At 41.1% G+C, this 24,655-nt stretch overlaps 1 protein-coding gene across 1 annotated transcript in view; it reads left to right on the forward strand.

The window, feature by feature from the left end:
* Positions 1 to 1,592: 1,592 nt before the first annotated feature.
* Positions 1,593 to 24,655, forward strand: part of SYN2 (synapsin II) — a 184,201-nt gene continuing 161,138 nt past the window's right edge. The window contains exon 1 of the mRNA XM_001171832.7: positions 1,593 to 2,125. Within this exon, the coding sequence (XP_001171832.4) occupies positions 1,752 to 2,125 (374 nt within the window). The 5' untranslated portion in view covers positions 1,593 to 1,751. The remainder of the gene's footprint in view (positions 2,126 to 24,655) is intronic.

The following is a 24,655-nucleotide window of genomic DNA, read 5'->3' on the forward strand; positions in this document are numbered from 1 at the left end:
CTGTATGATAGCATTTCTCACATCTTATGTGGTTCCTGTGTCTATCCTCCCTCCATCCCCCAGCCCACATAGATCATGAACTTGCAATAGACAAGAGCCACTTCCCATTCATTTCAGCCTTTCCAGCTCTTTCCACTGTGCCAAGCATGTAGTAGATAGGAAGACCACTGTGTTATTATAGTTGACTGGAGACTTCTCTGATAGCACCGGCTCAGAGCTGGATTGTGTATCTCTAGGCCTGAGTTCAGTGCCAGCTGGGATATAGGAAGCAAGAACTGCCCGCCAACATTAGTGACAAGCCACTCCCTGACTCCATTCAGCCCAGTACATACTTACTGAGAACCAATTGAAAAAAGGATTCAGGCATCACTACTGGAATACCTACTGCTGTGTACCAGATGCTTTACATACATGATCTCATTTACTCCATGTAACAACTCTGAAAAGGGTTACTTATTCCTTTTTATCAGCTAAGGAGAGAGGCTCACAGGGGTTATTGATCCAGGGTCACATATCACCCGGGGTGGTCTGCTGCAAAGTCTATCTGCTGTGTCCTGCTCCGTTACAACACAAGGGAAAGTGTATCTAATGAGAGATGAAAACTAAAGGTCCAAGAGTCACGCAAGATTTAGAGTGCACATGGGAAGGTGGTCATCAGAAATGTCTTCACAGAGGTGAAGGCAACGAATAAAATGGAAAAAACAAGTAGAAAGATCTTGAAGAGATGTCCTTCTTGGTATAGCACTGGATGCATCAATGCATGCTAGGAAAGAAACACGGTGGGGTTGGGGGATCCTTAGATATCCCTCTTGGGGTGGAGACCATGTCTCCAGTCTTCTCTTGGTTTTCTCTCACTGGTCAGTGAGGAGGGGGAGAGAAGTACATACTGTTGTTGTCCCTAGAAGTGCAGGAGTGAAAACACACCCCACCCCTCCTTCCATGACAGAGTAGAGGATCTGTTTCTCCCCTTTCCTCTCCCTCGCCTTGGAGTAAGGAGGCTGCCTTCCTCCCTAGAAGAGGTATTTCTTTTTTGTCTCACCATAGGGTGTGTGTGTGTGTGTGTGTGTGTTAGTAACAGCGGATTATTCCCTTCCCCCTCTTCTGGGGGCTGGGGAGATGACATCTTTCTCCCCAGCGTTGGGAAAGGAGGTGGTTCTTTTCCTCCTCACTACAGGGTGTTCGTGCTTGTGTGCGTGTGTGCGCGCGTGATTGGGATGACTCCTTTCGTTCTCACCTCCGCATAGGGAGGCTGACACCTCTTATCCTTCCAAAAGGAGTGGGGTCGGTTTCCTTCGCCTCCATTTCAGCTGGGACACGGCTCTTTTTCTCTCCAACCAAAAAGATGGTGGGGCCTCTGGTTCCTTTTCCTTCCCCTGGGGAGAAGGCCTGGCTCCCACGCCCTCCCCGCATAGTCACTCTCAGGTTGCTGGAGGCCTGGGTCGCCCCCTCCCGCAAGCCCCGAGAGTCGCCAGACGCGCGGCTAGGTGCCCTCCGTGAGCGGGGCGGGGCCGCCTCTGCGGCGCGGGGCGGGGGCTATCTCTGGCCCCGCCCCTGCCCCGCCCGCTCCCTCTCCGCGAGCCTCGCGCCGCGCGGCTTGCCTGGCCCAGTCCGCCGCTGCTGTCTGGCGCCGGGGTCTGAGTCTCTGCTGGCTAAGCCGCCGCCTCAGCCGCTTCAATCTCGCCTTCCGCCCTCGCTCTCCCTCCGCGCCGCCAGACCCCGTAGCCCCGCGCGCCCCCAGCCCTTTAAGCCAGATGATGAACTTCCTGCGGCGCCGGCTGTCGGACAGCAGCTTCATCGCCAACCTGCCCAACGGCTACATGACCGACCTGCAGCGGCCCGAGCCCCAGCAGCCGCCGCCGCCGCCCGCCGGTCCGGGCGCCGCCTCGGCCTCGGCGGCGCCCCCGACCGCCTCGCCAGGCCCGGAGCGGAGGCCGCCGCCCGCCTCGGCGCCCGCGCCGCAGCCCGCGCCGACGCCGTCGGTGGGCAGCAGCTTCTTCAGCTCGCTGTCCCAAGCCGTGAAGCAGACGGCCGCCTCGGCTGGCCTGGTGGACGCGCCCGCTCCCGCGCCCGCAGCCGCCAGGAAGGCCAAGGTGCTGCTGGTGGTCGACGAGCCGCACGCCGACTGGTAGGTGCCGGGCGCCGCCGCCCTCGGGGGTCGGGGTCCGCCGGCAGCCGCAGGCCAGGAGAGGACGGTCCCAGGTCGCCGAGGAAACGTTTCAGACCAATAAAAAGGAGGGTCCCCGAGGTCCCGCTGGGAGGAGGTGGGGGCTGAGCGCGCGCGCGTTTGCGGGGTGAGGGAGGGCATCCATCAGCCCGGAAAGGCGAACCCAAAGCTAAAATACCCCTCAATTGCCTCAGGTCCCCCAGGTCCCATACAAGAAGGAGCTACTTTATGCAACAGGAAAGGCCCTTAGGAAATAGTTTTTTTGGGGGGAGAGGAGGGGACACACTTGTTAGCTTAGACACATAAAATCTGAAGTGAAATAGTCCCAGGTGGCCGAAGGAACATTTAGGGCCAGTAAAAAAGGTTTAACTTCATGAAGCACGGAGTGAATTTGGAATGGAAATTGGTATTTTGGAGGGAGAAGGTGGTGGTGGGTTTTTTTTAAGCTGGACCCATGAAGGCTGATATCAAGTATTGACATCAGGTTGATGAAATCACACATGTAGTGGCCCAGGTGTACACGGGCTTGTTCCCCGGAGCATGGCTGAAGTCTCTTTATGAATAATAAAATTGTTGTATTTTGTGCAGCAGGGAGGGGACGTGTGGAATTTTTTTTTTTTTTTTTTTTTGATTGCTTGTTTTTCTCAAATGTGCGTGGTGGGGGGCGGGGGGTGGAAGTGAATGGTAGCTTTTTCTAGCTGAAAGATGAAGACCTTGGTAAAATATACTGGATCATTAAAGGGGTACAAATAAAAGGAGACCTGCCTTAATGTAGTAGATGGGAAACTTCAATAATTTTTTTTTCTTCTAAAGAGATAGGTAGCATGTTTCCAACTTAGAATGGTGAAGGCTGCTGCTTGGTAAAAGTACGAATGAGGTCCACTGAAGACAAATTAGTTAAAAGCGGCTCTATTTTATAGTTAACCTAGGGAATGGTGGGATGGTGAAATTGATAGGTGAAGGGCTTGGAGAAATGAAGAGGCCGAGAATCTGGGGGTGCCTTTTCTCCAGGAATGTGAGCAAGGGTTTTGTTTTTTTTTTTTTTCTCATAGGGGTTGAGGTTGGAGACTGGACCTGAGTGTTCTTCCCAGGAGGGGTGCACAGAGAGACCACAGAGCTATTTCTCTCCATTTCCTCTTTTGGCTGCTTCACTGCTTTCTCTCTCTAGCATTCTCTCTTTGGGAGACCCAGAGGGAGGGAGTGCTGGCGTGTGGGTGTGGTGGAAATGAGATGCAGATGTGGAGATGCCCTCCTGCTGGCTGCTAATGTCACCATTCTGAATAGTCCTTTGGGTGACTTATGTGGTTGGCCTTTTCAAGAGAGTAGAGTAGAAAATCCGAAAGGACTTTTGCCAGGAAATGACAAAGGCACATGGAAGAGGGTAATGGGGAAAGTGTAATGCATATGATAGTGCCACTGGCAGCCCTCCTTAGAATTACTCTGACTCAGTTCATATCAACAAGTGCTTATTACGGAGGAAGGGAAGGTAACCAAGCTAGTAAAGGTGCTCAGTCAGAGCATCCATTATATGCCAAATGCTGTACTCTCAGCATGATATCTCATTGCATTTTCTTCACAAAACTGAGGCTTAGGAAAGGTAAGTAATATGTTTACAATCATGTAGCCAGCAAGTGGTAGAAGCAGGATTTGAACTTAGGCCTGTTTGACTCCACTGCTTTCATTCCACTGTGTTATATTGCCTCACTATTATTATTAGCAATATTAATAACAAGCTCCCTCTAGGCGGTGTGGGGGCCTTTTAAGAGAACTCACTCAAATTTGGGACACAAAGTGGATACATGCAACAGTTAAAAAGAAATCTAGAATTATTGGTTGAGACTAGTGTTTCAGGCAGTCAACAAATGGAGTGGTTAGTGAGAGCCAGAGTTATTGGAGAAAGCTTCACAAAAGATGAATCTTGAAGAAAGGCCAAGAAAAGGAAGAGGAGAAATGAGAATGACATTCGTGCTTTATTTTTCTGTGCAGGAATTTGACCCTTCTGTACCTTGTCCTGATTTCTTATCCTATTAAATGCACTTGTTTTGAGTCTTATTGCCAGTTAGGTATCTATAGATAGGTACGGATACTTATTTGTATGGGTATGATGAAGCTGCTGCAGATTTCTGTTTAGTTATAAATGCTTCTGTAGCTTAAGATTTGAAACTCTCTTTGGATAGTATTCTCTAGGAAGCCTATTTGGCATAAACTAGAGAATTTGCCTTGCCCTGGAGACTAGAAGCCTCTGATGGAAGTCATAGAAGCCACTTTCCTGTGGGCTGACTCCCAACTGTTTTCCTATTTTCTCTGAAGTAATAACATTGATTTATTAAAACTCATAAGCCCAGTTCAAGTCTAGTTCTTGACAACAGTTTTTTGCTCCTGTGTTTCTGTGCTTAATAGCAGTTCCCAGAATTGCTCTTCTAATATGGGCCTAAATTTGTCAAAAACATCTCAGTTAAAAATTGATGAGTGGTTTTATTGAAAAGTCTCTATGAGTTAAGGAGCAGGTGCTTGCCGTGACAAGCGCAGTGACTTACACAGGTGATTTTTGCACTGAAGACTGATTTTAGTAAAATTGTCTCACAGTTTAAGCTACCTAGATAGTATTCAATGAGTGATATCGTATATGCCCTATATTATTTTCCTGGTGCTGGAATAGGAAGTCAGAGTGTAGACTCATTAGAACTTAAGAATATTGGTCCCCTCTGAATTATATAATGCTAAAATAAAAAGAGTCTGAACAAGCGTTTAAATAACAAGAGATGTAAAAGAAGGGCTTAAAATAAGCAGCCTCTCAGAGCATCCTTAACACAACAGCAGTTTCCTTTGAATTTCTGTCATTGTAATTGTGGGCAATTGGAGACCCCACCACTGACCAGGTTGATGGGAAAATTGGAAGATGTTTTTCTTTTGCTGGAAATGTTTTCATTGGTTGTTTGAGATCTTTAGATTAATCGCACACTAAAAGATCGTTGAAAAATTTATCTGTGCCATTAAAAAATGAAATCAAGCTCTTTATATACCTTATTATTTATTATTAGTATTTTGTAAATATTGTCAGAAAATGTCCTCTTTTAAGGTTCATGGCTAAATTTGAAATGCAATTAAGATTGCACTTTAATGATTGTGCTTAAACAAGGAACAGGTGTTTATGTTGTGTCTTCTGTGTGTTATACTCTCACTAGCGAAGAGGTACGTTTTCTCTCAGATTGCACTTTAATGATTGTGCTTAAACAAGGAACAGGTGTTTATGTTGTGTCTTCTGTGTGTTATACTCTCACTAGCGAAGAGGTACGTTTTCTCTCAGATTGCACTTTAATGATTGTGCTTAAACAAGGAACAGGTGTTTATGTTGTGTCTTCTGTGTGTTATACTCTCACTAGCGAAGAGGTACGTTTTCTCTCAGATTGCACTTTAATGATTGTGCTTAAACAAGGAACAGGTGTTTATGTTGTGTCTTCTGTGTGTTATACTCTCACTAGCGAAGAGGTACGTTTTCTCTCAGATTGCACTTTAATGATTGTGCTTAAACAAGGAACAGGTGTTTATGTTGTGTCTTCTGTGTGTTATACTCTCACTAGCGAAGAGGTACGTTTTCTCTCAGATTGCACTTTAATGATTGTGCTTAAACAAGGAACAGGTGTTTATGTTGTGTCTTCTGTGTGTTATACTCTCACTAGCGAAGAGGTACGTTTTCTCTCAGATTGCACTTTAATGATTGTGCTTAAACAAGGAACAGGTGTTTATGTTGTTTCTTCTGTGTGTTATACTCTCACTAGCGAAGAGGTACGTTTTCTCTCAGATTGCACTTTAATGATTGTGCTTAAACAAGGAACAGGTGTTTATGTTGTGTCTTCTGTGTGTTATACTCTCACTAGCGAAGAGGTACGTTTTCTCTCAGATTGCACTTTAATGATTGTGCTTAAACAAGGAACAGGTGTTTATGTTGTGTCTTCTGTGTGTTATACTCTCACTAGCGAAGAGGTACGTTTTCTCTCAGATTGCACTTTAATGATTGTGCTTAAACAAGGAACAGGTGTTTATGTTGTGTCTTCTGTGTGTTATACTCTCACTAGCGAAGAGGTACGTTTTCTCTCAGATTGCACTTTAATGATTGTGCTTAAACAAGGAACAGGTGTTTATGTTGTGTCTTCTGTGTGTTATACTCTCACTAGCGAAGAGGTACGTTTTCTCTCAGATTCTGTCCTGCCTTTGTTCCGGAGATTCTGACCCCAGTGATCAAGTGAGCTTTTCATCCTGGCATGATGTTTCAGTGTTTGATTCAGTATAGCACAGGTACTCTTGAGTGTCTAGACTGCAGATATAAGGCAACAGATATTTATGAAGCACCTTCTCTGTATAGGGGATATTTACTAAGAAAAATGAGACCCAGTATCTGCCATCTAAGAGCTTGCTGTCCAGATAGGTAGATAAGATAAATACTTTTGAAAAAAAATTTACTAAGAAGTATGGCCTTTCGATCAACAGCATTGGCATCAACCAGGAGCATTTTGAACTGCAGAATCTCCAGTCCCACCTCACACCTACTAAGTCAGAATTTGCATTTGAATAAGATCCCCAGGTGATTCATAATCACATTAAATTTTAGATGCACTTAGCTGAAGGATATGCCATTAGTGCTAAGGGTATGGCAATAACACCAACTACTGTCATTATTGAACAACATATGCCAGATTTACTAAGCTTTGTACCAATCTCATTTACTCTTTACATAGCAATGTAATACTGCAGAAGTTTAAAAGAGTTAAGAGATGGATCTGGGCTAGAGTGGGAATGGAAGGTTTCTCGGAACAAGTGAGGTTTTAACTGAGCTCGAAGAATTGGAATCAAAAGAGATAGGTTTGTCTCAGTCCAGACAGTGGATAGCATAAGGAAAGTACAACTGCAGAAAAGAGGGGGACAACGAAGAGACTGGATTGATGCGTTATCTAGGCGGTACCTGTCTCCATTCTTTTCTAGCCAGCCTTTGAGCATTTCATCAAGAATAGAGGAATTCAAAGTACTGCGAACCAGTGCTTGTGAGTGGCTCTAAAAAATACTTGAATTTGAACTTGAAAGAACACTCAAATAAGGTTTGGGGCTTCTCTTTGTTTAATACTTTAAGCATCTTATTTCTAACATAAATATACTGATTGCACAGAATTTGATTGTTCATAGCAGCAGTTGCCTGTACTTTAGAATTCTCAGATATTAGAGCTGAAAGATCATCTGAGTTACTTTATAAATGGGGAAATCTTGATCTCGAGAGGGGATGTGGCTTGTTCAAGGTTACTCACTTAGCTAATGGCAGAACCAGAACTAGAATCTAGAACTTTAATCTCTCTACCATGTTTTTTTTTTTTTCCCAACTCTACCACAGTATCCCTCCATTTTTACTATTTTCTACCTTTAACTTTTATATTTTTCCATCCCTTACTATCTCAAGAACTGGTGGGGACTTTTAGTCTCATAATGATAGCATTTAAACCTGAGGGAACCTGAATCATCATCTAGCCTAGAGAAATGGAACATTTTGCCCAAGGTCAAATGAGAAGTTAGTGAAAGAATGGGAACTAAAACTCACATCTGACTCCAGCTCAAGTTTCTTTTTACTCTTAAGTCGCTCTTTGAGATTTCTCAAATTCTTTTTCTCCTGAAAAATACTGTTTGTGTCGGCTTCTTTTAAAGACTCATCATGGAGCTGTTAGTAAGTGCTTAAAAAGACCATGTAAGCACGCTCACACTATTAGCGACACCAGCAATTACACTATTCCTTGTTTGTGTTCATTTATGTTATTGTTGTTTCAGCAAAGTTCATTCTAAAATGGTTGAAGAAGGTTGGGCGCGGTGGCTCACGCCTGTAATCCTAGCACTTTGGGAGGCCGAGGTAGGCAGGTTGCCTGAGCTCAGGAGTTCAAGACCAGCAACACGGTGAAACCCCGTCTCTACTAAAATACAAAAAATTAGTTGGTTGTTGCAGTGTGTGCCTGTAGTCCCAACTATTCGGGAGACTGAGGCAGGAGAATTTCTTGAACCCGAGAGATAGAGGTTATGGTGAGCCGAGATCGCACCACTGCACTGTAGCCTGGGCGACAGAGCAAGACTCCATCTCCAAAAAAATAAATAAAATAAAATGGTTGAAGAAGACTCTTGGAGACCTAGTCATCAAAATCCAGCAATCTAATAAAGTTAGTAGGACTGTGCCGTAATGCTGACCTTCCCTTCAGGAACCCATTTTTACGTTAGCGTTCCTATCTACCTAAGGTTGCTTACTGTCTTTCTGTACCCAAGTTCAGATCTGTAATAACCTTGTTCTTTTTAATATCTTGCTAAGGAAAAAGGAATGGAGGCCTAAATAGGAAGTTTTCCAGATGTGCATACCTTTCCCTCAAATTTACAAGGGATATAAGGATTAAACACAGGCCGTGTCTATTGGAATCGTCCAGTCCAATGGGAGAGGACAGGCATTTAAAGAGGATTTTAATATTGTATGGTAATTAGTATGCATAGGATGCTATGGGAACACAGAGATAAGTTATCCTGGGGAATGAATATCTTGTACTTAGAAATGTTCCATTAAAATGTGCCACCATGTATTCTTAGATAAACCACTTTGCATCTTTGGACTTTGATTTTCTAAAATTTGTCAAATGAGAGGATTGAAATATATTCTCCAAGATCCTTTCCAGTACTGTATTATTTCCGTGGTTCAGTTTTTGTGCCATTTTCTTTTAAAAGCATTAGCTCTAATTTTTTTCTATATGGTAATGCCTGTAAATCTTTGGAAGCAGAGACATATGTCAATAAATGACTAAACATTTCCCGGAATGAAAAGCTCACCTTTGAATGGTCTTAATTCAGTACCTCCTTGTTACATTATTGCTACCATATGTTATCATGAAAAAAGAGGCTAATCCTGTGATGCCTGCTGTGTATATTTCCTCATCAATGATGGGAATTGGGACTTGTGGCTAAATCTATGTGGGAATCTAAAACAAAAGATGACAATGCCACCTGATAAGCTTGCAGAAGTTCTTACAAGATTTACAGGTGTACACATAGTGGGAGTGCCACTAAACACACAGAAAAACCAAGATACAACTCTGTCTTGAGGCTACTGCATTTAACCATGACTTCACTCTAGGTGGTGGATATGATCCTGAAAAAGCTGTGTATATTGAGTTTTTGTAAATTGAATAATTTCAAAAACAGTGGGGCACTCACTATTTAAATGAATTGTGGAAAATCTTTTGCAAGAGAAATTGCCTTTTTTATAAGAAAAAAATTGTTACCTAATTTTTTTTAGCTTCCCACATAGAAGCAATTGGGTATCAATAAAGCTACAATATCTCTTTAGAGAAAGGAGAGGATGATTTAGAAGGCTTTTCTGTTCTGCAGACACTGCTTCAATACAGCAGGAAGACGTAGTTTTTAGTAGGGCAGTGACCTGTGGAGAGAATAAAGTGAGCAGATACCACAGGTGCCTGAACTCTAAGGATGTCCGTGCTGCATGACTAAGAATAGGAGGATGTATATGGGCCTTGGTGTTTGTTGCTTGACAGCAGGCATTTCAGAAATTTTAACCAGTTCATGTAAGATTGTAAAATAGATTAGATTCAGTCACCCTGCCCTTCTTTCCTTTTCAGCAGCATGAAACAATGCGAGATACAGGATTGAGGGTCAAAAGACTTCGAATTGAGATCTGGCTCCACTGTTAGCCTTATGGCCTTATCAGGTTTACATAATCTCCTTGAGCCTTTCTCCCATCTATTTGACAGATTTCCGCTGGAGGTCTACTATATATCAGGCACCGTTCAAGGTTCTAGAATAACAGACAAAAATTAGTTTCATTACCTGTAAAGTGGAGATAACATTATGTATTTCTGATACCACTGTTGTGATAATTAAATAAAATAAGGTACCATAAAAGCATTTTGTAAAAGCTAAAGAGCCATACTAGTAGTTAGTGTTACATCTTTCCCTGTTTCCAGCCGCAGGTATCTGATCTACCTTGGTTCCTTTTTTGAGTTCCCAAAATTTTGTTATGTAAGTGATTGTTTATTTTGCACACTTCTGGGATGAGGAATCTTCTTTTTGTTGTTGTTATTTAGTTGAGGGCCACCGACTCAAGACAATATCATCAAAGGCTTTCTTTTGTGTTTTTCAAAAGGCAATATAACTTAGTTTTTTTTTTTAATGACAAAAACATTACCCATTAACTCAGCTATATTTAATAATTAGGGGCAGAACCACATACATCTTAATTTTATTTAATAAGCGAATTCTAAAATAGCTCTCCTTCAGTTTTACTTGTAACTAATTAAGGAAGGATGGCTACAGAGGAAAATGAAGGAAGAGAGAAATACACAGAAGGCCTTTAAAAGGTAGTGCTTGTATTTGTTTCCCTATCCAATCAAAGCCTAGAACATTGCTTTCAGAATATTTTTAAACAAAACAAAAGCATTCACGGATCTTAGAAAGTTAGCTTCTTTCTTAACATTCTTCCCTAACACGTAGTTGCTCATTGTGCTTATTCACAGTTTGCCTCCAGCTTTTCAGACTCATTTCTCACTGTCCCCTCAATCCTGAATTTTGCTGTACTCTGGATTACCCTCTCCCTGCACACATGCTGGACTTTTAAGACCTGGTGCTATTATTGCACAGCTGCCTTTGTTTGGAATGCTCTTGTCCTGGTTCTCTTACCTTAAGGTTGATTTTCTTTATTTCATTTTCCGAGGATAAAGGCATTGCCTATTGTTGAAAAAGACTCATCTCTTGTCTTCTGCATGACCTTGCTTAAGATTTCATCTCTCTTTTTCCTTCTGTTCATATTCTCATTTTCTACTGATTGCTCTTTCTATGGGTTGCTCCATTCTTGTAAATAAAGTAACAAATGAAAAACTCATCGTCACCTTCCTAATCACTCTTCCAAACATGAAAGATAAATCTCACTCGTTACTTATCCAGTTATTTGCCCTTTTCCACTGACACTGGCCTTCTGCCTTCTCTGTAATATTGATACTGTTCTTGCTAGGGAACGTAATTGCTAAATCCAGAGGAAGGTGTCAAATGTTCACTGATGTGTTTGACACTGTATATCTTCCCTTTGGAAGTCGCTTGGCTTCAGGACACTGCATTCTTTGTTCCTTTTTAAAATTTTTAAATAGTTTTGTAAAGACAAGATCTTGCTATGTTGCCTAGGCTAGTCCCGAAGTCTTGGCCCCAAGTGATCCTCCTGCCTCAGCCTCCCAAAGTGTCAAGATTACAGGCATGAGCCACCACCCCCAGCCTCTTTGTTCTCTTCATACTTGTTTTATCGAAGTTTCTTTTCTTGTTCTTTCCCTTTGTCTACCTCATTAAATGTAGATGTTCCTCCGGGCCCCCTTTTCCTGCCCACTTCTTTTTTTATACTGCATATTCTCCCTGGTCCATCTACTCTCAAGGTGTCAGTTACCTCTTAAGTACAATCAGTTCCCTAATCATTACCTTTAGTCCAAAACTTTGTCCTCATCTTTAGACATATGTTCAGCTGCCTGCTGGACATCTCCATCTGGGTGGTTAAGGGTCGTTTGATCCAATATTGAAATCCATGTTTTTCCTTCCTATTCCAGCTCTTCTATTCTGTATTTTAAGTGGGACACCGATGGTCACCTATTTCAAGTTCTCATTAACTTTCACCTAGAACTTCTGCAAGTCTCATCATGATTTCCATTTAGTAACCTGAATGAACTATTTAAAATGCAAATTTGACCTTTTTACTCCTTTGCTTAAAGTTTTTCAGGAGCTTCTTACATCCTATAGGTAGTTTATGGCCCTCCTGTGATTTGACCCCTGCTTTCTTCTCCTGCCGTCTCTAATTATTTCCATGTCCAGACTTCCTTTTCCAGCAATACTGAACTGTTTGCACTTCCATACACACATTGTTGCATTCCTCCTCCTTGTCTTTGCTGTCTGCTACTACAGTTTCCCTTCCTCCTCTTTCCTTTTCTTGATTAAATTCATATTCATCTTTTGAGACTGAGTATTTCCTTTTCCAGAAACTCTTCTCTAACTCTCTAGATTGTATTGAGCGTCTATGCCCCCTCCATGCCCTCTTTAAATACTGCAAGTATCTTTATCTCTGGACACAACACAATGGTCTGTTTATGTGTCTGCTTCCCCACTAGATAGTGGGTTCTCTGAGGACAGGCTGAATGTTTCATTCCTTTTTGCATCCTTAGCATCCAGCATAGGGCTTGACACATAGATTGAGGACAGTAAATCTTTGCCATATTGAATTGAGCAGCAAGAGAGTCAAAGGATGAGATAAGGGATAGAAGGTAACAATGAAGAGAGGGAAGTATCCTAGGATTAGAAGTATATGTTAATATGTTGGAAGTCATCCTTACTGTCTTCAAATATAAGCTTTAGAATGCTTTCACTCTTACGTCCTATGAAATATAAATTAATTACTAATTTTCAACCATACCACATCATAAATCTTTAGAGATTTAGCTCTGAATGAGAGAGCCATAGCAGCCCACAATACTGGAAAGTATTATCTAGTCCATGGCAGCTCTGAGCAGAGCAAAGGCAAATGGAATAAAATTGAGGACCAAGTTTCTCTTACCATATATTGACACTTGGCTCTCAAGGAACCATTTTTCTGAAAATTCGGTCTTCTTTTTTCCTCAGTGTGAAACTCCAACCTCAGGCCACCCAAGCTGTGTGTTTCTTTCTCTTTAGTGAAAAAGTTCCTTTGGGCTATTGCTTTGTCTATACCTTTATGAGTTTTGTGTGCCTTCTTCCACACAGCTTTTTTGGCTTCCTGTTTTTTCAACTGCAAAGTGGGATTGTGGGAATGGTTTAACTTCCCCATTCTAAGGGCTCTTTAGAACTATCACAAACAATATATTTGTTTTCTTGAAAACAGCTTTAATTGTAAACAGTATACTAATGGTAGAATAGAGATTTGGAGAACCAAAACATCATTGTGATTGGAAAATGTTGAAAGTACACAGCAAGCGTTCATGATGTGACTGCTTACTTCTTCTGCCTTGCCTTTCTTTGATTTGCCACATACTTTGATGTAACCATGAGACACTACATAGAGTTAATTGAATGTGCCGTGCCCCTGTGTCTTTATTTGTACTACTTGTGCTTCCTGAAAGGCTTTCTTCTCCTGTGTCTTTACCTGGATAATCTTCAAGACTCAACTCAGTTGTTGCATCGTGTAGCATCAGGACTTAATCCTTCCTTAAATTATTTCCATTTGTGTTAGAAACCACAATACCATTGATTACCTGTCATAGCAGTTAGCCCACTGTATTATAATCAGGGTTTGTCTGTCTTCCCCAACACCTCACTTTCGACAACACTGAGATCCCCTTGAAGGCAGTGACTATAACTTTTATTTCAGTATCTCCAGGACAAAGAAAGTTTTCAGTACTTATTTGTTGAACTTATCAGTGACTTATGAAAAAAATTATGAAAATATCAATGATGAGCAAAAGCAACTCGTTGGTTCCCTGTAAATATAAACAAATGACAGCTGCATTAACCGAAGTAACTAGTCAGCAAGTAGTGGTATATATAAAATCTTTTTATAAAGTGTAAAGTGCTATAGAAGCATTAATTATTGTTACTGGATTAGAATTTCCTACACCTTCCGTTACATAAGGCTGATTACGTACCTGCTCGCACCTCTCCCTCATTCACCCTTGTCTGATGTGCCTAAACACCCCATGCTTGTTTTTTTCTGAAGAACAGCTGTTGTGCTCTCTGCTTCTCCTCTCTCAGCCTAGGCATTAAGCTGCCTTTGTTTCCTTGAGCTTTTCTCAAGTTCTAGGGTTTGTTCGTTCTTTTCTTCTTTCTATCTAGGACTATTCTTCCATTCCTGTCCTCCCAAGCACAACTATAATCCCTTTTCCAGGATATATACCTCTTATCTCTTTCTCTGTTCAGGGGGCCTGACAACTTCGTACAATAATTTCAGCCTGATTTAATCCTGTACAAAGAGGCTTGGGCTTCGTGAGAGGAAATTGAGATCCCCTTTCTCTATCATGGACTGAATCTTTGAAGGCCCTCAATAACACAACTGAAAACTGTTTCTTTTATATTTCTAGATTCCAGTGATATAGTGTGAATCCTTTTTTGTTGTACCTTGTAATGCAACTGTAGCAATACATATGAATATATATTTCCCTCTTCTGTCCCTCTCTTCCCCGATGAATAGCTAATGGTGAGAATTTAAGTTCTAGAGTCCTGTGTTCACTAACATTTTAACTGTTAGATAAAAGGGCACCAATGAAAGATTGATGAAATAATTAGCAAACTGCTACTAACTTGAATGTGTTAGTTGCCATGAAGGCTACGAAACCAGTGAAATACTTGAAATCAAATAATTATAGAATATATGCTTTCAGTCTTGAGGACTTATACAGAATCTCAAGGAAGACAGAATTAGGATAGTGTAATGGAAAGAGCATTGCAAACACTTAAAACACCTGGATTCAAGTCTGTACTCTGCCAACTAACTTTTTGTGTCACCATAGGCAGTTTAACTGTTCAAGTCTCAATTTCTGTTTCAAAAATTAGGGATGTAGGCCAGGCGTGGTGGCTCACGCCTGTAATCCCAGCTCTTTGGGAAGCTGAGGCGGGCAGATCACTTAAGGTCAGGAGTTTGAGACCAGCCTGGCCAATATGGTGAACCCCATCTCTACTAAAAATATAAAAATTAGCTGGGTGTGGTGGTGGGCACTTGTAATCCCAGCTACTCGGGAGGCTGAGGCAGGAGAATTGCTTGAACTTGGAAGGTGGTGGTTGCTGTGAGCTGAGATCGCGCCACTGCACTCCAGCCTGGGTGACAGAGACTCCATCTCAACAACAACAACAAAATTATGGATATAGGCTAAATCATCGATCTTCAGAGGCCCTTAAGAAATCAAGTGATCTGTAGAAATCAAGTGGTTTCTAAAGGTTGGACTGTTTGACTATATAAAGAACTGTTTATATAGTCAAACAATATCACAGTCTCAGTGGACTGTAGAAGTCAAAATGTTTCACAGAAGTCACAGATCTGAGCTGGGTTTTGATGGAAGAATGGGATTTAGATTAGTGAGGTGGGAGAGAGGCATTTCAGTTAAGAGTAAGAGAAAGAGCCAAAGCATAACATCAGTAATGAGTAAGATGTGTGTAGTGCAGATGTAGGCTAGTTGGCATAAAGGTTTCAAGGCAGGGAAAAGAGGGAAAGGCTTGGATAAACAAGGTGGGAAAAATGATAATACATAATGTATTGGGCATGTATTTTGTGACAGGCAGGCACTGTTCTAAGTAGATGTATTAACTCATTTACTAGGGTATCAAATAGATTACTACTATTAACCTAATTTTACAAATGAGGAAACTATAGCTCACAGTGAATTCAGAATTTGTACCCAGGGAGTCCAGCTCCAGAGTTCATGCCTCCATGCTCCTAACCATCATGCTCTGTGATTAATGGATAACAATTTGTTCCATATTTCTCCTTTCCACTGAACACCTTGGTATATTTCTTTTTCTCAGTGACACAGATACATGTTTGACCTTGAACAATTTCTTATTCTCTCTGAACTTTCTTCATCTAAAAAGAGGAGATAAAGTATATCTCAAACTAATTGAAATAAACTTTGAAAATGTCTAACAATATGATTGACACTTGACAGATGTTCAGTGAATGTTCCACCATGACAAGCAGATTTTCATAGCAGCTTTAAGACAACAGCTTACTACATGAGTATTTATAGGAGCCTTCAAGTGAGGATAGGAGCCTGTCATTTGTGAACAGATTTTCATGACACTAAAAAATGATTTAGAAAAATAGAACAAACCTAGATGAATATTCCTTCATTTTGGTTGGAGTAATTTGTTGTACATGGTTTGGAAAACATTGATTAGCACTGTTTTGAAACAGTCTCTGGGGAAGATGTTTTTAAGCTGACTTATATGTGGAAACTTCATACTTTGAGCACTATCACATTCATGTCTCATTTAATCCTCCACACAATAGAATCTGTGGTGCAGTACTAATACTATTCTCATTTTACATATGAAGGAATTAAGGTCTAAGTAGGTTAAGATGATTACCCAAGCTCAAATAACCAGGAAGTGATAGAATCAGGACTAGAACCCAGATTTGTGGGTTCTATAGGTTCTGTGGCCTGGAAAAGAGAATGTTCTACAGAAGGGACAAATCTGAGCTGAGCTTTGAAAGATGAGTGGGATTTAGATTAGTGAGGAGGGAAAGAGGCATTTCAGTAAAAAGGAAGAGATAGTAAAAATATAGTAACAGTAATGGGAAAGAAGTGGGTAGAGCAGATGTAGGCTAGTTGGCATAAAGGTTTCAGGGCAGGGAAAGGAAGAAGTTTGGATAAGCAGCGTGACTTTGGATCCTGTGTGTATTTCTTGAGGCTTCCTAGACTGAGTGCCAGGTGCCATAGAGCCAGGTGGTTAGCTAATCTGGTTGGAAATTTTGTGGGCAAAAATATCAGTTCTTCCAACCATTTAATAGACTTGTTTTCCGAGGGCATTTAGCTTAATGATTTCCCTTTGGTGCTAGCTTGGAATTCTCTTGCAGAAGCATCTAGATTCTGATACAAAAGGCCAATGAACAGCGCCATGAAGAGTAGTGATGGGAGGATTGAGACTAGTTTAATTCATGCCATAACAATTTGCTATTCTTCTCTGAATCTCAGTTTCCTCATCCTTAAAATTGGAATAATTTTACTTGTCCTAATTTCTTCATGAGATAATGTCTATGGGAGGACTTTGCAAACTGTAACAAAAACAACAGATTTCAATATGTATTGTCTGAAACTCTAGTAACTGGTGGGATTGAGAGTAGGTAGATATGAGGAAGAGTTCCCCACTTAGTTTCCTTTTAGGTATTGTCATGGGCACTTTTTCTAGTTATGAGAGTAAGAACTTAGGGGAGGAAATAGGTTTTCTCAAGTATCAGGGCTGTTGAGTCTAGTTAGAACTGTGTAGGTAGTGAATTTTTTTTTCTTACTTTTTGGTGCCTTCTCTCTCCAATGATGCCTCTTATTCTCTGTCTGTGGACATATATCTTATGACCTGGGACTCATTCCAGATGTGAACCTACTTTCTGAATCAAAATTGGGACATGAAGTCTTATTTTCCAGTGCAAGAAATAGTCTGGGAGATTTTTAGATGCTGAAATGGGGGAATTTGGAGGGAATTTTGGTGGTTGGAGACTACAAGACTGAAAATGTGAAATCAGCAGGTTCTTGGGACATTTAAGGCAAATTGTTGTTGGCATCCCTATTTCCTAGCCCTTAGTATTCAGTAGACTGAGCCCGTGAGCTAACCATGTTAGCTCAACTATGAGTTGCTAATGGTTACTGGCAACCCTTTTTCAGGTTTCTGCATGTTCATAGAAGGAGCTGGGAAATAGAAAAACTTCTCTGACACTAAGTCATGTATAGTGGAATTTCAGCACTAAGATCAGAGGAAAAGGAAAAGTATTCTTTATTGCCACCCACCTACATGAAAAGTCTACTCTTTGAAAGAATAAAACATCAGTTAACTTGGCAAAATGGGATGAGACTAATTTTCCTGTAGCCTCCAGATAACTTATGCAGTCAGGTTTGTTTGAAAAAAATGCACTCAACTTAACTGTGACCCTTGGAAGGAAATTGTAGTATTTCTGATTCATTATTAAGGTCATATATTTAAGTAAAACTTTACAATTTATGTACTTTGACTTGTATGTACCATTGCACTTAATTGTCACCTTGACCTTGTGAGGTAAATTGGTATAATTTCCTGCTTAGATTAGGAATCCAAGGCTCAGAGAGCTCGCGATTTTGCTTAAAGTTATAACACCGAAATAAAGCTGTGTCTAAAATCAATACTCTTCTCACTCTGTACCCTTTCTCTGTGCGGCTAAGCTCCTTTCTGATCTCTGCATTAGTCAATTGATGATGCTTTTGCTTAGAAGCACCAGGGATAGATAAAAAAATTGCTTAAGATGGCAAGAGCCTGTATGGTTTGTGACAGATGTTGCGTAGGTTGGATGAAAATAATTTAAAGATCGTCTCCTTTCCCTATATGCTTTTGTTAATGCTTATAATACTTCTATGACTTAGAGTTCTTCTGGTATATTTCAGACTGATTCTGAGTTGTCAGGAAAGAGGATTTTCACTCCAGAGCTCAGTTCTTTTAAAGCTTCTTATTTTTCTTTGTACCTGGAAATTTATTTCTTAGCCAGAACTCAGAGTGGCATCAGACTTAAACTTAAGTTCCTACTAAAAAGACTGTTCTCTGCTGGTCTGTCTTTTTTCCTGTCCTCTTCCCCCCCACCCTGGCCCCCCACATAATTAGTCCCTCTTGCAACATCCTCCTCTTCTTCTGTCCCCCCAGTTGATTCCAGCTGTAGTGATATGGAAGGTTCCTGGAGTAGAAGGGCAGTGGGTTTTGGAGTAGGGAAAGGATTTGAAGCACCTGGCCCTCTGACTCGGGGTACCCCCTGAAAGTTTTGGGAGGTTCCCTGCTGCTATGCCCACTTCCCAGGATCCTGTGCTTTCCCCCAGACCCTTAGGAGAAAGATCTAGGTAGCAGCTTTGAAGGAAGAAGGACTCTCCAGAGATTCTTCAGTGCTGATTTAGTTTTTCCCCTAGATGTATCTTAGAAACAGGCACCTAGATATAAACTTTTTGTTTGACTTTAATGATTTACCTCCTCTCCCCTTCTTGGGGGTATTTATTTTGAGGTTTCCCATGTATTTCATATATTCTTTCATGAATTATTCAGTAGGAATTGGTGCTGTAACGCGAGCACAAGAAACATTGCCCTGTCTTCACAAAGCCTATAGTTTAGTGGAGGAGACAAGCTATTAAACAAGCAATATAATAAAGTATGATTTATTATATCAGCATGATTAAAGGATGTTTTAAATAGAAAACATTTATCTCATAATTTTACCATAGCAGTAGAGGAGCTGCTTTCACATTTTTTGTATTCTCTTCTAATATTTGTTCATATACACACATTTTTACATAATTGTGGTTGTACTCTAGCTATAACTTCATATTTTTTTCACTTATAAATGATTTTGACATATGCCAGTCTTAAAAATTGTATCTTTTCATGGCTAATGTACCATGATTTCTTCAATTTATAATTCTGTTAAAGAACTGTATTGACTTCCAATTTTTCACCATTATGACATAGTACAACCATAGGCATTCTCAATTTTCAGGAGACCAACTACTTGATCAAAGATTATTATATCTGTAACTCTTGGTAATGTTACTATATTGCGATATCTGAAAAGATTCTATGAAAGGTTTTTTTCTATTATATTTGCAGTCTATCAACCATTTTTACCTCACTTTGCAGCACATGGTATTATCTTTTTTAGTGTTAATATCCATAAAGCAGTATTTGCCCGTTTTAACATGTATTTCTATGAGTATACCAGGTAAGATTAAATGTTTTCCCCAATGTTTGTTTAAAAATATGTGAAATGTCATGCCACTTTGGAGGCTGAGGTGGGTGGACCACTTGAGCCCTGTGACCAGCCTGGGCAGCATAGCAACATCTTGTTTCTACAAATAAATAAATAAATTTTTAAAAATGTGAAACGTCAGTTCTTGTCTTTTGGCAGTTTGTTTGTTTACTTGGTGGTTTGATTTTAAATGGGCTATTCAGTGTTAAAGATGAGGAATGGGTAGCAGCAGCTAGAATGGCTTCTTGGGTGTTTGTTCCAACTTGGCAGAAAACATCAGTGATTGTGAAGATAAGAATCAGATTCTTGGCTGGGCGCGGTGGCTCATGCCTGTAATCCCAGCACTTTGGGAGGCCGAGGTGGGCAGATCACCCAAGCTCAGGAGCTCGAGACCAGCCTGGCCAGCGTAACGAAACCCCGTCTCTATTAAAAATATGAAAAACAAATCAGCTGAGTGTGGTGGTGTGCACCTGTAATCTCAGCTACTTGGGAGGTTGAGGCACGAGAATCCCTTGAGCCCAGGAGGAAGAGGTTGCAGTGAGCTGAGATCACACTGCCTCACTCCAGCCTGGGTGACAGAGTAAGATTGCAAGGCTCTGTGTCAAAAAAAAAAAAAAAAAAAAGAGGTTCTTTCAGCTAAAATCAGTACTACATACAGGACTGACACCTGTGGGGTCTATACTAGGCTGTGAGTTCCATCAGGGCAAAGGCCATGCTTTATTCTTTGCCTCAGCCTTTAGCAGCCTGGCTGATGGTAGGCCTCAAAAAAAATGTTGAAGAAATTTCAAGTTCTTGGGACACTGGATAGTCTCCTCCAAATATCACTTCCGCATCTTCTTATATTGCCTAAAGTTTCACCATTTAAGTTGCATTTCATTCTTTGGATTTTAAAGAATGAAAATCTAATCTTGGAGACCTCTAGGAAGTTATTATTATTATTATTATTATTATTATTAGTTTTTGAGACGGAGTCTTGCTCTTTTGCCAGGCTGGAGTGCAGTGGCGCGATCTCGGCTCACTGCAACCTTTGCCTCTTGGATTCAAGTGATTCTCCTGCCTTAGCCTCCCGAGTAGCTGGGACTACAGGTGCACGCCACCATGCCTGGCTAATTTTTGTATTTTTTTAGTAGAGACAGGGTTTCACCATATTTACCAAGATGGTCTCGATCTCTTGACCTCGTGATCTACCTGCCTCAGCCTCCCAAAATGCTGGGATTACAGGTGTGAGCCACTGTGCCTGGCCTATTCTTTAAATTTTTTTTTTGTAGAGACAGAGTCTTGTTATGTTGCTTAGGCTGCTCTCAAACTCCTGGTCTCAAGCGATCCTCCTGCCTCAGCCTCCCAAAGTGCTGGGATGACAGGTATGAGCCACCGTGCCTGGCCAAGAAAATTATTAATGCCTATAGGAGGATGAATATGGTGGTCTCAGGTAACATACTGGAGATTATAGCTGCAATATGAGAGCAACACCCTGCAGAGATAGAATGTAGAATGCACACCCGGTGGTGGAGGAGTAGAGAAATGCTTACAAGAGTAGTAGGAAGTTGTCAGAAATAACAGCTACATTTATTGACCAGAATCCCAGGAATATGAGAACTGGCAAGTAATCTTAGTGTTTACCTGAGCCTTGGTGTCCTTATATGTTAAATGTGGATGAGAATGCCTATTTTCCAGGGTTATTGTGCCACTTAAAGTGGGTTATGAAAGTGCTCTGTAAATTCAAAAGTGCTTTATAAATAAAAAAAAAAATCATTGTCATCACCATCATGTAGGAAGCTAGGGAATACAGGGATAAAATTTCTTTTTATTATTTTTTCAGGAGCTAGATTTATTCTTCATATTTTTAGCTAATCTTTATCATTTGAAGGTGAAATTGAAGTTTATAAAGTAGTATTTCCCCCCCCCCCCACCCGCAAAGAAACAGTGAGGAAGTAGAGAGGATAGGGAGGTAGCTTTGGGGAGTGTAAGACTTTTTTAGCTTTTTATCATGTTAAATGAATAGCTTCTTTCTGCCCAAGTCTTTTTCTGAGAGGATGGTGAAAAGAGGAAGGCACATTGTGGACCATGTTCAGAGTCAGTATTTTACTTGATTGAAGCAGTGGGACAAGATGAGGAGGAATTATGAGTTAATCTTTGAATAGTAGGGTGGAATCTGCTAAGGAGAACCTTGAATACAAAGCTCACATATTTTTTCTTTATCTTGTAGTCAGTAGAAAGTTGTGAAGGTTTTGATCAGGGGAGTGAGTTGATAAGTGCTGTACTTAGGAAGGTTTATCTGAAGACAGTGTAGAAAATGGGCAGTGGGGGGCATGGGTGGAGAACTTGTGCAGTCCTGGAGACCAACTAGGAGCATGTTTTGGTTGTCCGTCTGTGAGGTACTGGATGTTTGAACTAGAACCGTAGCAGTGGAAAAGAAGGAGTGGATACAAGGGTGTCTTGAGAGTGTAGTCCTGGGGTAAAGGAGCTTTGGGGACCTTATGACCCTCAATCTGTTATTGCTTCCAAAGGTTTGTTTTCTCTGTAGACTTTTTAAAAATCAAAGTATAAAACTGACATACATAAACGTGCAGAAATAGTAAGTTTGTAACTCATTGAGTTTTTAGTATAAAATTATAAAGTATGACCCAAGATGAGATATGCATGCAACATTACCAGCGCCTGCTAAGCTTCTATCCATCATTACTTCCTTTTTTTTTTTTTTTTTTTTGAGACAGAGTCTCACTCTGTCGCCCAGGCTGGAGTGCAGTGGTGTGATCTCAGCTCACTGCAACATCCACCTCCAGGGTTCAAGCGATTCTCCTGCCTCAGTCTCCTAAGTAGCTGGGATTACAGGTGCATGCCAACACGCCCAGCTAATTTTTTTTGTATTTTTAGTGGAGATGGGGTTTCACCATGTTGGCCAGACTGGTCTCCAACTCCTGACCTCGTGATCCGCCCATCTCGGCCTCCCAAAGTGCATTACTTCTTTCAGTCTTGACTTCTTCTCCCTGAACAGATAACCACTATTTTGCTTCCTTCAGCATATGTTAATTTTGCCTACTTTTGAGCTTTATATAAACGAAATCCTACAGTAGAAACTCTTTTTGTGTCTGGTTTCTTTTGTTTAACATAATGTTCATGAGATGCATTTGTTTTCTTGTAGATAGCATTAGTTCATTCTTTGACATTGCTGATTTGTATTTCATTCTCTGAATATATCACAGTTTATGCATTCTGCTATAATGGATACTTAAGTTGTTCCCAGTTTGGGGCTACTGTGAATAATGGTGATAAGAACAATTTTTGTACATGATGTTGGTGATTATAAGCTCTTATTCCTGCTGGGTGTGTACCCAGGAGTGGCATTTGCTGGGTTATAGGGCATATGTATATTCAGCTTTTAGTAGTTTTACAGTTTTACAGAATGATTGTACCAGTTTACACTCCCACCAGCAGTATATGAGAGTTCCTCACCAAAACTGTGTCTTGTCAGCTCAGGCTGCTGTAACAAAGACCTTAGACTGGGAGGCTTAAACAACAGAAATTTATTTCTCACAGTTCTGGAGGCTGGATGTCTGAGATCAGGGTGCCAGTGTGATTGGGTTCTGGTGAGGGCCCTCTTTCCGGCTTGTAGACGGCACCTTCTTGCTATGCCCCTACATGGTGAAGGGAGAGAGCCTTGGTCTCTTCATCCCTTTATAAGGACACCATTCCCATCATGGGGGGGGAGGGGCTCTCTTCTCTTGACTTCATCTACACTAATTACTCCCAAAGGTTCCACCTCCAAACGTCATCACAATTGGGGATTAGGGCTTTAATATATGTGTTTGGGAGTGACACAAACATTCAGTCCATAGCAACATGGTATTGTCAGTATTTTAAATTTCAAAGGCTTTTATGTTATAGGAAACTTGACTAGAGAAGGCTGTACCTAACATAAAGGAAGAAAGGGATTATTGGTTATTGAATGCCTGCTGTGTATGAGATACTGCCTAAGTGCTTTTCCTAATATTGTCTCATTTAATCAAGGTAATCTCATGTAAATTTTGGGATCAGTGTTGTGTTGATTTTACAAGCCAGAAAACTGACGCTACAGGTTAGTCAGCTTGTAATTGCCATCCAGAATCCAGCCTAGATCTGCTGGAGTCTAAACCAATCACATTACATAGAAACTACAGTTGTCAGTGAGGTGTGTGGTTTTTTTTTGTTTTTGTTTTGGTGGATGGGGGGGCTTTTCCTGATGACCCTGAAAGTCCGTCATATAAGTGGTCCCCTTCTGATACATAGTGCCTAGCTGGCCCTGCAAACAGCAGCCACCCAACCAGGCACCTCCCCCTACCCTGTGCCTTCTCTGCTGCCTCACTGAATCTCTTAGCAGCCAGTCATTCAGACTGTCTCAAGGTAGATATTATACTGACACATCCTCTCCTCCAGCTGGCAAGCTCACGGAAGAAGCTTCCATTGAATTTTAAAGACTAGCCAAGCCTCTTGTTTCTTTCACCAGTTTTTTTCATGTAGCTTTTTTCCCCCTAAGAATGGGAAGGCAGGAATGACATGTGATAGAAAGAGCTTATAGGTGCTATTATTAAATTGTTGTATGACCTTGAATACCACATTTTCCTTGTCTTGGCCCAGATTTCCTAATTCATAAGAGAGTGTTGGGTTGGGGTCGGTGGTTCCATGGACCCTCCTCATGGCCTACAGTGGGAAGAGCCAAGTGGGAAATACTTTGGATCCTCTGGATATTATTACAACCAGTGTAGCTCTGGTTTCATTTATTGAATATGCACTGAGCTTTCTCCTGAGAATTTGGTTAAAGCAAATAATTATATGACAAATATATGCTTGAAATCCACTATAATAGATGATACTAGATGATCTCTACTAAGGGCCCTATCAACTTCGTGAAAGATCATGAGTGGCAAAACTGAAATGAGCAAAATTTCTACCCTTAACCTTTAAAAAAATATATATATACAAGGCCTTCATGCTACCCTCTGATCACTATGAGAAAATAGAAGGGGCTA

The sequence above is a fragment of the Pan troglodytes genome, chromosome 2 (genome assembly GCF_028858775.2).
Source record: "Pan troglodytes isolate AG18354 chromosome 2, NHGRI_mPanTro3-v2.0_pri, whole genome shotgun sequence".
NCBI lineage: Eukaryota > Metazoa > Chordata > Mammalia > Primates > Hominidae > Pan > Pan troglodytes.